This window comes from Gigantopelta aegis, chromosome 6, assembly GCF_016097555.1.
Source record: "Gigantopelta aegis isolate Gae_Host chromosome 6, Gae_host_genome, whole genome shotgun sequence".
NCBI classification, from domain to species: domain Eukaryota; kingdom Metazoa; phylum Mollusca; class Gastropoda; order Neomphalida; family Peltospiridae; genus Gigantopelta; species Gigantopelta aegis.
In genome coordinates this window covers 94,291,723-94,305,079 of record NC_054704.1, presented here as the reverse complement: position 1 = coordinate 94,305,079, position 13,357 = coordinate 94,291,723, and the positions used below count along the sequence as shown (strand labels likewise).

Genomic DNA, 13,357 nt, shown 5'->3' with positions numbered 1-13,357 from the left:
AAGTCATTACACGTAATGCCTAAACAAACCAGTCATTACACGCAATGCCTAAACAAATCAGTCATTATGCGCAATGCCTAAACAATTCAGTCATTTAGCGTAATGCCTAAACAAACCAGTTATTACACGCAATGCCTCAACAAACCAGTCATTATGCGCAATGCCTAAACAATTCAGTCATTTAGCGTAATGCCTACACAAATCAGTCATTTTGCGCAATGCCTAAACAAACCAGTCATTACGCGCAATGCCTAAACAAATCAGTCATTTCGCGTAATGCCTAAACAAACCAGTCATTACGCGCAATGCCTAAACAAATCAGTCATTACGCGTAATGCCTAAACAAATCAGTCATTTCGCGTAAGTCAATCAGTCAAGGCACTTCAAACAGCCGGTTGGAAGGATGGTCGCCCATCCTATGGATAACGCCAATGGAAATATCGCACATATGCATTATAACTACCTTGGCTGGATGTTTAACTCTGACTTTGTAGTCGACGGACGATGATTTACTCTTGAGGGCATGGTTCACGTTTGCTGACACAGTGACCACCTTCTTCAGGTCCTTGACGCTCTTTCCGTATTTCACTTCTATGTTCATCCCCGTGTGTTTACGTGGATTGTGACTCATGTCAAGGTCGGCCTGGAAGTTTAGTTCAGGGTTCTTCTTCACCACCATGTTCCTGAATTTACAAGTTAATTAAATGGGTATCTAAATACAGTCTGAAACTTATAATTTAAATAAATGATTACCTAAAAGCCACACTGAAATTGTAACTTAAATAAATGGATAACTAAAATCCACACTGAAATTATAAGTTAAATAAATGGATATTTTGTAAGCCGGACTGAAATTATAACTAAAATAAATGGATATCTAAAAGCCACAGTGAAATTATAACTTAAATAAAATATAATGTAAATACATAGATATCTGAAACGCTGACTGAAATTGTATTCGAAATATATGGTTATTTAAAACACAGGCTGAAAATGAAAATTTAAATAAATGGTTATCTGAAAGAAAGACTGAAATTGTATTTAAATAAATTGTTATTGTTTTAGGCAGGTTGAAATAAAAAAAAAAGTATTATAATTTAAATAATTGTTATATTAAAGTAGCACTAGGCCAGTCTGCGTGTAGAATTAATATATATTTTTAATTTGACTATCGCATCGCGATTTCGTGACAGTTTTGTCCCCAGCATATACATAAATGATCATACTCACGCATTCACCAAGAACTTGGATAGTGAGGCCGTGCTCTTGTCCTTGAATTTTGAGCTGAGAGTGATCTTGTTCTTTCTGATGTTTTTGTGCTTGGGCAAGTCATAATCCACAGCTAGTTTTGATGACACAGTGCCGTCTTTCTTATTGATTACATTTCCAGTCACTTTCACCGCCAGGTACTTAGACTTGATATTGACACCACCATAGTAACCTCTGCTGTTCATTGTTAAACTACCTGGATAGATATATATGTAAAATATTTGTAAAGAAAGTTACAACATTTAAGAACTAAACTATACTAAACTAATGTATCTTCCTCTCACAGGGTTGGGTGGGGGTGGGTGGCTTGTTGTAGCTTGCTTGATGCGCGGTCAGTTTGGGATCGATCCCCGTCGGTGGGCCCATTGGGCTATTTCTCGTTCCAGCAAGTGCACGACGACTGATATGCGTTATCCTGTCAGTGGGATGGTGGATATAAAAGATCCCTTGCTATTAATGGAAAAATGAAGCGGGTTTCCTCTCTAAGAGTACATGTCAAAATTACCAACTGTTTGGCATTCAATAGTCGATGTCTAATAAATCAATGTGCTCTAGTGGCGTCGTTAAACAAAACAAACTTTATTTCTCCAACTCACAAGAAACGTTTATTGTTGCATTTATTAGACAAATTAATTAATAACGAAATCAATTTCAGAAACAGTAGTAGGGTGAAAGAGCTTTAATCATAGGGTGTCTTCATGTCTGTAGTTAACTATTCACATCATTGCAGAATCCATGATCAGAGGGTGTAAACATAAACCAATCAGAACTGCTTGAGTGAAATATTTTGTAGTTCTATGAAATCGCACAGTGCTTGCATTTTGAGATTTTACACTGTATATAAACCAAAACAGGTAAAATGTTACACATCCCAGGGAAACAGTTTGTAGGTACATTTACTTTAAACTGACTAATTGATGACCTGAATTTTGGTGATTGGGAGAGGAGGTGAATAACAGGATGACACGAATTGCCAAACTTGGCAAAAACAGGATTTCTGAAAATGGCGTATAAATTCAAAAAACAATTTCAAAATAGTACATTTTAGTACAACATAGAAGGTGGTACTAACCTTTCATCGCTATAGCTTTGGTCATTAACTTTTTGATGTCCACCATACCACTGCCCTTCAGAGATTTTCCTTCCTTGTAATCCAGACTGCCTGTGATCGAAACCGGAGTAGACGTGGGCGTCTGGATCTTCAGTGTTGGGACAAACTTGAACGAGTTGCTAGTTTGTTTCTGATCGTGGATTAATCCGGCATCTACGGAATACTGCTCTTTGTCGCTCAGACCAACTATGAGTCTGACGCCAGATTCTTTGTCTGTGTTCATTATGGTTGCTGTAGATAACAGAAATCAACCCATATTATTAACAAATTAACCTTTAAATTGCCATTTGTATACTGTTGACAAAAGACTTTTATAAATTTGAATGACAAACTGTATTCCATTATCAAAATCGTATGTCTCGAAAGGACATTTTAGGCGAAGTCGTAACTGTTTCAATGATCCACTATCAGGTGCACGCCCTTAGGTTATTGATATTCATTAATTTACCAATGAAACAGAATCATAAACGACAATGATTGTTTAAAACAAATATATAATGTGCATGCTGACATTCACGTTTCAAAATTTCAAAAATATTTTTGTTTTAAATTAGAATACGTTTTGAGGAATAAAATTTACTAACATGATTATTTAAAACAACATGTCTGTAAAATTCATTAAAATACTCTATAACGAAACTTACATTTTATTGTCAGTGGGTTTGTCCTGATACCATGAAGTGTTAGGTCAACATCAATCTTGCTTCTTTTCTCGATGATAATTTTCCCGCTCATCTCAACTGTCTGTATTCCTGGATGTTGAAACTCAATGCGGGGGATGTAAGCATAACCGTTTTTCATCTTTTTAATTGAAAGCTCACTTATCATGGAGTACCGTCTCGTTTGGTCTATAATCAGAACACCGGCGATTTTCTTCAGGTCTCGGTCATTTGTTATTTTACCTAGACAAAGATTAAAATTGCACGATACATAAAGCAAGCATTCTGGAAGTACTGCTAAAGCAATACACGCCCCCTATTAGGCCTCAACAATTGAAAATTGATTAGCAACTACTGTGTAGCGATCTCTGAAACTTGCATAGCGAATCGCAACGCTATACTGAACAGGATGTTCCCTGAGAGACAGACGGATAGGCAGACAGACGAACAGACTGATTCGTGGAAAGACAGAGAGAGAGAGAGAGAGAGAGAGAGAGAGAGAGAGAGAGAGAGAGAGAGAGAGAGAGAGAGAGAGAGAGAGAGAGAGAGAGAGAGAGAGAGAGAGAAAGAGTGAGAGAGTGAATGTGAGAGAGGCAGACACATAAAGAGAGGAAACCTTCTGATCCTGCCGAAACAAAACACAACAAAACATAAAACTGATGCTTCATGTACACTTTTCAACAAACCTAGTAGGATACTTCGATATGAATGTAAGGACGTAAGAAAACACACCTTGTAGAGATGCCTCTTTCCATGGGGTCAGGAAGATAATATCCAGTTGTTTCTGTTTGTGGTTCATACTTATGTCGAAAGAAAGAGCACGCTGTACTTTGGATCCAGGTGTGTCAAAGGCCAGCTGAGCAACGCTGGACGATTTGGACTGGAAATAGTAGGAAATTGAAATAATGTTTAAGGTCAATGTTTCTTTTGTTTAACGACACCACTAGAGCACACTGATTTATTAATCATCGGTTATTTGATGTCATTTTTGATATATAGTCTTAGATAGGAAACTCGCTACATTTTTTTATTAGCAGTAAGGGATCTTTTATATGCACCATCCCAGACAGGATAGTACATACCACGATCTTTGATACACCAGTCCTGGTGTACTGGCTGGAACGAGAAATAGTCCGATGGATCCACCGACGGGGATCGATCCTTGACCAACCGCGCATCAGGCGAGCACTTTACCACGGAGCTACATCGCGTCCCATAATGTGTAATGACGGGCTGAGCTTGGTTACTTCGACCCCTTGTCGAGAGAGAAACACAGAAATGATAAATGCTTCACACTCCCAATGCTACTACTATCGAAGAAAAAACAGCAAAGGATATTTGATATGCATTACCCCCAGGACAGTACACACCACCGTATTTCAGGTAGGATACCAGTCGCGGTATCCTGCTTGAGACGAGGAAGTTAAACGACCCATCACACCTTAAGCTAGCGTTGTACATTAACTGTACATTAATCGAACATAACTACAATAATTACAACATAACTACACTGTTTAAAACTGATTATCTAGACAAGTATATATCTGAATGACAAAACCGTATTCCATTATCAAAATCGCATCTCTGCAAAAGGCAGAGTCGAAAGGATGTTGTAGGCAGGGTAGTGATTCCTTCCATGGTCCACTATCGGGTGCTCGACGTTAATGAGGAGGACCGCCACTCTTGTAACAGGATGTTTCATCCCTCTTGCACAAGCGAACTTATCATTAGAAATAGCCAATAACCATGTATTTAAGGCCTACATGAAACGTTTACCGTGATAATTGTCAGCAGACCAAATGATAAAAATAGATTCCAGTGTCTTAAATAAACCGCCTACCTCTGTGCGTTTTGCTAGTAGTTTGTAGACAGAATGGGTGTCGCGTGTTTCCAGTGTCAGCTCAAAAGACAGAGGTCCAGTGAGAGGGAAGTAGGGGGCGTCCTCTACGTAGGAAGCGTTGACATACTGGAACTCTGCGCATGTCTCCAGGCCGGAAAGCATTGCCAGTCTCTGTCCTGAGCACAGTTTGATGGTTTTCCGTTTGTTATCCAAGAGTTTTTCTTCCCGCTCTACGTCACCGTGAATGGAGAAGAACCCAGTTCTGTGAAATCAGTTGATAATGATACACATTGAAGAACAAACCTATTACAAATGACGTTATGAATGAATGAATGAATGAATGAATGAATGAATGTTTAACGACACCCCAGCACAAAAATACACATCGGTCATTGGGTGTCACAAATGGTAAGTATATGAAAATATTAAATGACGTTATATGAATTATGTTTTATAATAGAAACCTCGCGTATATCCTCTCCCTACGCAAATACACATTGACGGATTTAGAGGGGGAGGGGGTGTCACATTGGTCCCGTGACACCCTCCCCCGCCTTTTAAAGTGTCCTTTTTAATTACTTTTTTTGTTTTTTAAATGCATCATCGACAAAATACAATACTAAATCCCCATGAAAACGCCATCTCTGAGCGATCCTTTTTTTCCGAAACATTTCCGTGAAGCATGCCCCTGAACTTCTTACAGATTTTGACTCATTTGCCTTCATTATACGTTTTGTGACAACAAACACCCCCAACTCCCCACCCCCTCCCCTCTACAAAATCCTGGACCTGAATCTAATACATTTGTTTTACCTTCCTACACATCCGTTCTGGGGGAGAGAATAACGTAGTATGCTTTACTATAAATACGCATGAATAAGCGGATAACGAGATAAAAAATAAATAATCAGTTCAGTAGTTTAACTAGAAAGTCCTTACTTGACGTCAAGAATCTCCATTTTGTTTTTGGGAGCCTCAATCTCTGCGCTGAGTATCTTCCCGCGGTCCAGTTCGATTCTGCCTCGGACGGTAGTGCTGGAGTGCCACGTGTTGACGATCCTCATTCCTGTCTTTGTGATGAACGCATCGACAGTCATAGCTCCCGCGAAACGAATAGCACCACTACAAACAAGGCAACATTAGGCTTAACATACATTTTGAAAGTTTTTTTATTTTTTAAAAAATGTTTGTACTCAGTTTGATTTTTTTACCAAATAAACGGGATGACTAATTTCTTGGAAGGTTTTTCAGATAGAACCTTGTATTTCTCAGATCACGTATTATAGCCTGTTTACGTTTTGCTTAAATTATTATTATTGATAGCAAACCTAAAATGTTTCTGACTACCTCAGATCACGTATTATAGCCATTTCACTTTTTGCTTAAATTATCATTATTATTAGTAAACCCAAGATGTGTCTTGTGACCTCAGATCACGTATTACAACGTTTATACGTTTCAGGTTTCCCTGGTGTATATAGTACCTCAAAATGCAATTTGTATAAAGAAAAAAAAGGTACGTACTTTGAAACCTAGAGTCATTAAATTTTAGAAGGCAATGATTAAATGCTCATGCAACATAGATAGCGACAATCTCAGTGGAACTCTACCTTGGCTGGATGGTTCCATCAACGAGGAGACTCCTCGGACTCTTGGCAGCCTTGCGGAGATCCATCTTGCCCACCGCCTTCAGGTCAACTGTTGCCGTTCCGTTGACAGTCAGGTTGAGGGGAAGACCAGAGCTGGTCGGGATGATCACGGTACTGTCCATGAACATGACGCTCTGGGTGAAAGCGTAGTCGTGTTCCTTAGACATCCGGATCAGAGTATCAAGGAGGTTGAACCTCTTTCCATCGGTGAACGAGTCGATGCCTTTGAAGTGCGTGTAGGACATTTCGTTGCCGAAAATCCTCATGTACATCGAACCTCTGAGTTGTTTAAGCTTTTCTCGACTCTAAAGAAAAAAAAAACACAGTGTGCCTAAGACCAGCTTTGGTATTGTCATTCTTGTTTATGAATCTTTACAATACAACAAATGTCCTTTATAAAAAGACAATAATAGAAATAAAGCATTACCACATACCCATAATGTGGTCAAAAGTGTTATTTGTTCTTATAAGGCAATCTCTGTTTTTATTTCACAATCTCTTTGAACGTTTTTAAATTGTTTACTGGTCCAGTTAAATACATATGCATCCCAAGTAATATGGTCATAAATAATACTACAATAATGATATATTAATGAAACAAGGTAAAAAAAATAAAACCCACCACAACAAAAAACAGAAACAAACCCATATGTATATACTTTAAAGTATAATTTAACACATACGTTCTTGCATAAAATGTGACCTGAAAGTATGTGTTGAATAGAGCATTACCACGTTTATTATAAGTTGTGCATTAATTTGAAGGTTTCACATTGTAATGAACATTTACAAAGCAACGTGAACTAAAATACATATATTAGAGTAGTTTCCAAATAATTACCTCAGCAATTGTCCTCTCCATGTTCTTATTACCGAAATAACCATATGGTCCAAGATATGTTTCCAGCAGGTACTCGAGTCCTTCAATCCGTCCGCCAAGTTCAAAAAGATTTATTGAGTTTCCAAACAGGTCCACAGTCAGGTTGACCATAGCAGACCGTGGGACGAAGGATTTCGGAGACCAGATCAAATTGCTTTCGACCACAGCTCCAGTATTTAACCTTTCGAAAAACAAAGACCCCTCGTAGTTCCTCGAGTATTTCAACTTCTCCAAGTCAAACTCTTTCTTCAAATCTTCCTTTTCCAAAATGGCTTTGATGCTTTGTTTATGTGGGCTCGCGGATTCCATGAGATTTGTGAGGTGGGACCAAATGAACGATCCAACCTGGCTGGCCTTTTCTCTCGTTAGCGTCTGCGTGATGATGTTCAGGGTGTCTTCAGATGGGCATACCATGAGACCGAGGTAAGCGCCAATACGGATTTCTGAATCCTCTTCCGTGTCCTGGTAAAGTCTAATAATGTCGTTTCTCTACAAAGATAAACAGAACGATGCCAGAGTCCTCAAAACTGAACAGTATGAGATTTCTGTAAATAAATACTGTCACCACCAAAGCTAGTCATTTGTTTTCCCTTATTGTGGAAATGTAAAATAATTATAATAAGCTGTTACGAGTTTATATTTTGTTTATAATTTAAATGTCTATGTGATGCTGCCTGTCTGCCACCAAGTCAGGTAAGTTGTTAGTCAGTCAGTTTCTCTTTGTCTGTTCGTCTGTACGCCTGTCTGTATTTACGTATTTATCAGACGTTCTCTTTGTTTAGATTTGTCATAGTAACAATATATCTATGTAAAAAAATATTAATTTAATTTACTCACATCAGCATCACATGGAACTCTGCGGAATCCCTCTACTGCCGCGATTCTGACCTCCATTGGATTAGTACTTTCGGTGATACAGTTGGACAAAATGGAGGATATCCTTCGTAGGTGACCGGCATTACCAATAGCTCTTAGCGTCATCAAAACAACCTCCAGATTTGCGTCACGGACCATGCACCTGTAGCCTATGTTCCTCTCAAGGCTGGAAATGATATTGTCCACAGCATACTCCTCTCCGCAGTGGTTTCGCTCGCAGTAGTTGTTCACCAGAGTGGATACTGGCAACATGGCCTTCAGCTTCAGTTCCGGGGATTCAACGAGAGGCTTTACCTCCTCCAACATCGCTCTGGTGGGGTTCTGGATGAAGGCAAGCGAGGTCAACCACATGTCGGCTTCCACTCCTGTCACATCTTTGCTGAGTAGCAGTTCCTTCAGAACCTGCACTGAGGAGCTTGTTCCAGCCATTGGAATGGCATCCAGCAGGAATTTCCTAACAAGACAAATGGCAAGGTTTTACAAAGCGACCTCTCAGTCCATCCGCATTATCAGCTCACAGAATTGACAAATGATGTGGGATTACATGCATATAATTATGGACTTAGCATTATTATAATATTTAGTCAGTGAAATTCTATACGGGTGTATACTACCAAATCAAATCCCATAGACGACAATAGTAACATATGTGGCTAAAACTCCTACCTGCAGCGTATCAATCGACACAAATGCCACGGATATAAATACTACTATCCCTCACACTTAAAGTGAATCAGAAAAAATTGGGGATCAATCTGCTTGTTTCTGTGATAACGGGTAGCGTCTATGACTACCCTAGTTCTGCACAAAATTCCAGTACTTTTTTTTACAGGTACCCCATACATGTTTCAAGCACAAGGCTACTTGACACATTGGTACTAGATAAAATAAAATTGCATATTTGTTTTACCCAGATGAAACTATTATTTTTTACAACCAACACACTCACATTTATAACCAATCACAGGACTTGTGGTGTTCACTTCTCTATCAAAAGTTCGATGCACCTCGAACTTTGACCCAGCCGGAAGTTATTTGGTTTAGTACTACCATAAGCATTTGATTATTTTTATTTTGAACTGTCGGTAATTTGCTTTGGGATTGAATATATGTGGTATTTATTTTTTATTTTTTTATTTAGGTGTTGTTGGTTTTGGGGGGTGTGTTATTTTTATGGGGTTGTCTTTTTTGTGTGTGGGTTGTTGTTGTTTTGGGGTTGTTGTTTTTTTGTTTGTGGGGGGGGGGTTGTTTGGGGTTGGGTTTTTTTTTTGTGGGTTTTTTTTTTTTGGGGGGGGGGGGAGAGACAACGTCAGAGACATATTAAAATCACGTGCTCATATTTTAGCAGGATTTTGATATTTTCACCTACTCGCAGGATTTGGATCTGTTCAGTTATTTTTAGAATTTAGTGATGGATTCTAAATCCCCAGCTATCAGATACCTTCGCCCCTACCCATCCCATCCCCGAAATCATCGCTTAATCTCGATAGATTCGGTAGTGTATAGCACGTGGTTTGAAAACTATCTTATATAGTTGTGACCAATATGATAATTTATAGCAATATAGTGTAGTCATGTGTTTGTTCCAATGAAAACTGGGGAAATGTGCGTCTGTGGCTTGATATTTAAATCATGTTATAGGCTTTTTTCGTTATTGTTTTATTACATTTCATAAACTAATGCTTCCATGAAATCTATGTCAAAATGTACTTTTTTTTTAAATCCACTAAAACCACCTTTAAATAAATGTACACAAAATATATGAAATATTAAAGTACAACTGCGTTTCTTTGGTTTCGGAGAACTTGCAGCACAACACACAAAACAAAACAGACTCCAGTATTAATATTTGTATTACCTTCCTCTCACAATGTTCCCTCTGCAGACCTGTTCCTTTTTCACACGCATGAGTGTTTGTCGTATGACGGTGCTGTCCACGTCCCTGACGACGAACACGAGGTCGGAGAAGAGTCGGGGGACCTCAGGGCGGATGTCGTGTTCGGACGACGCACACAGCTCGTTCAGCTTGGCATCGAGGTTCCTCTGGTGATCGCCGTGCCCGTGTCCAGTGACGTGTTGGAAGTTCATGTCAACTCTGCTGTAGATGAAATCTGAAACAAACAAAAAGCATTGTGTTTTTTCTTTCAAAATGTGTCAAATCTTAGTTTTGATTTATATTTTCATATCGAGGGCTACAACTCAAAATCATGGTTTTTGGAATAAATTAAAGAATTGAAAATTGAAAACCAAACATCTGTAAAGAAAACAAATTATATAGCTTTTATTCACTTTCATTACACCAATGGTAAAGTGCTCGGTTCATGCGCTGTTAGTCTAGGATCGATCTCCGTTAGTGCGCTCATTGCGCTATTTCTTGTTCCACAAGTGCTCCACAAGTGATTTTAAAAAAGGCTGTGGTATGTACTATCATGTCTGTGGGATACTGCATACTAAAGATCTCTTGCTGTTAATGGGAAAGAGTAGCCCATTGCGCGACGGCAGCGGGTTTTCTCTGTCATTATCTGTGTGGTCGTGTACCATATGCAACCGTAATTAAAATGTGTTGAGTGTTTCGTTAAATAAAATATCCCTTCCTTCTTTCATAATAATATGACGGTCTGATGACGTACTTCTGTCAGTGGTTACTCTGCCGTTGCGCTGCTTGAACTCAAGTTTCTGTGTGACGTGTGTGACAGCTCCGCTGTTTTGATTGGAGAACGGGCGGAAGATGTGGGATTCACGACAGAGGGCGCTGGTCATGAACCCGTCTTTGGCCACCTTGTGCTCACACTCGTGAGTACTCTTTATTAAGGGCAGCGATTGGATGTCCTAGGAAAAAGAAAATATAAAATAAGATCACAAAACACTGTTTTAAAGGTTTTATCACACGATAATAAAACTTCCATTTGTCAAATCGTATTGAGACTGCAATAACTAGAGGGCAGTAACCACAGAATTAGGGTATAGCTGTAGAGGGTCTTCTCCAACTGCCCTCCACTTCCCCTCTAGATTCTGCCCGGTTTAATTAAGTACAATTACACGTAATACATGCCATATAGAATAAATCGTAGATATTCACCACTCCCCCACCCCATGGCCAGAAGATCAAGACCGCCCACATTTTTTTATCGGCCAATTTTATTTTTATTTTTATTATTATTATTTTTTTGGCTTGATTTGCAGTATTTCCAATATCCTGAAAAATTTTCATAAAATAATAAAACTTCACCCCCGCCCTGATTTTGAAACAAAAAATAATAAAAATCTAGCATTTAAAGTATAACAGTCTGATGATCTTCTATGAATACCAAACACATTATTAATCACTAAATTAATATTAATTTGATTAACTGAACTGCGTATGACTTACTGACGGAACTCTGTACGGGACTGCGTGCATGGCGCTCTGGTAGCCATGGCGACCAGTGCAGCTCAGAAGATCTTTGGTTTTCTTGACAGTCGTGGAGTACCAGCCGCGGTCAGTTACTTTGTAGTCTGTGACGCAGTTCCCAGTGACGTCAGTCTGACAATACATGTGGCACGCATACAAATATATGAACGAATGAATGAATGAATGGATGGATGAATGAAAGAAAAAAAGAACAAAATAATGTTTGACGACAGTTAAACAAAATACATGGCTATTTGGAATGAATGAATGAATGAATGAATGAATGTTTATCGACACCCAGCACAAGAGCATAGGCTACATATCACACAATGTTAAATGTGTAAATTATACGATGATCAACATCAAAATCAATATTCTAAAGTTAACTTAAGACACTGAGCAAAAATATAAACATCACAGGTAAGTACATGTATATTAAAATTTTGACAAAAATATTTTAAAACATTCCATCACATTACGTCTACCAAATATATCTTCCCTCGTTGATACAAGATGATTACACTCCACGAAAATGTAAACAGTCTGGGTAACAAAACAAAACATGCTCAGGCACGGCGGAAGCAAGCAGAGATTGGGGGAGGCGGTTGACTGAGATCGAGGGCGCAAAGCAAAGTTTCTAGGGGGTTCGGGGCTATGCTCCCCCGTAACATTTGAAAACTAGATGTCCTGAAATGCAATTTCCTGCTTCTACAAGTACAATTCATCTCTTACTACTACTAATATTTTTGATTCAGAATTATTGGGGGGATAGAGCCCCACCCCCACGCCCACTTCGCCGCGCCTTAAAAGTATTATACTTAAAACGACGTGGAAAATAGGCCTGTACCTCCTTGGTGGTCTGATCCTGGTCTGTGTTGTCCATGGAGTTCTGCAGGACCGTCAGGACGCCTCTCTTGACGTTGAGAGCCCACGGCTCTTCGTCGTCTGATGGGCACAGGTCTTCGATGACGCCATCTTGGAATGAGAAGCGCAGCGGGTTGCGTTCCAAGGTTTGTCGGAATCGGCCGACATTGTCGATGAACGTTAACTGCCCACGAGACGTGTCATACAGCCGTACATTTCTCAACTGCAAAGACAAAAACAACATTCGTCGTCTTAAAGTAGCAATCTCGCGTCTCCTTCGTGTGACATGGTTTAGTAATGCAAAACACGAACACATTTACTGTTTTACTAAACTATCAAGGTAGCAATAACCGCGTCTCCTTCGTGTGACATGGTTTAGTAATGCAAAACACGAACACATTTACTGTTTTCCTCAATTATGTTATGCCTATCAAGGTAGCAATAACCCAAATGACATCCTGCTCAGTCACAGTGCAAAATGCACCTAACTTTTCGCAGCGCAGTTAACACTAGCAGACCTGCCATTAGTGATAAAAATGTGACAGTACTACCGTATGTTGTCAAGAAATAGGGTTTTTTTTATTGCCTTTAAATGTACATATATGAAATTTTATTTCACTGTTTCAGGTACCCATGTTTTTAAAACGAGTATGAGATATTGTAAAACTAAATACTACAATTTGTTCGAAAATTTTAAAAACATACCGATATATCGAAAATAAGCCATGAAAGTTTCCGCATTCTTTATTAAATACTCGGGGGGGGGGGGGGGGGGGGCTGCAGACGAGCGTGCAGGAATGTGTGCGGGTGGGGGTCTA

General features: G+C 39.2%; 1 protein-coding gene across 1 annotated transcript in view; it reads right to left on the bottom strand.

Annotated features, from left to right (window-relative positions):
* LOC121374798 overlaps positions 1-13,357 on the bottom strand; it is a 34,554-nt gene that overhangs the window by 16,519 nt on the left and 4,678 nt on the right. The window contains exons 5-18 of the mRNA XM_041501910.1: positions 12,523-12,762; positions 11,655-11,807; positions 10,915-11,113; positions 10,143-10,395; positions 8,246-8,738; positions 7,370-7,897; positions 6,490-6,833; positions 5,819-6,001; positions 4,880-5,141; positions 3,772-3,919; positions 3,025-3,282; positions 2,342-2,611; positions 1,231-1,465; positions 464-683 (exon numbers count right to left, since the gene is read on the bottom strand). Of these exons, the coding sequence (XP_041357844.1) occupies positions 464-683; positions 1,231-1,465; positions 2,342-2,611; positions 3,025-3,282; positions 3,772-3,919; positions 4,880-5,141; positions 5,819-6,001; positions 6,490-6,833; positions 7,370-7,897; positions 8,246-8,738; positions 10,143-10,395; positions 10,915-11,113; positions 11,655-11,807; positions 12,523-12,762 (3,786 nt within the window). The remainder of the gene's footprint in view (positions 1-463; positions 684-1,230; positions 1,466-2,341; positions 2,612-3,024; positions 3,283-3,771; positions 3,920-4,879; positions 5,142-5,818; positions 6,002-6,489; positions 6,834-7,369; positions 7,898-8,245; positions 8,739-10,142; positions 10,396-10,914; positions 11,114-11,654; positions 11,808-12,522; positions 12,763-13,357) is intronic.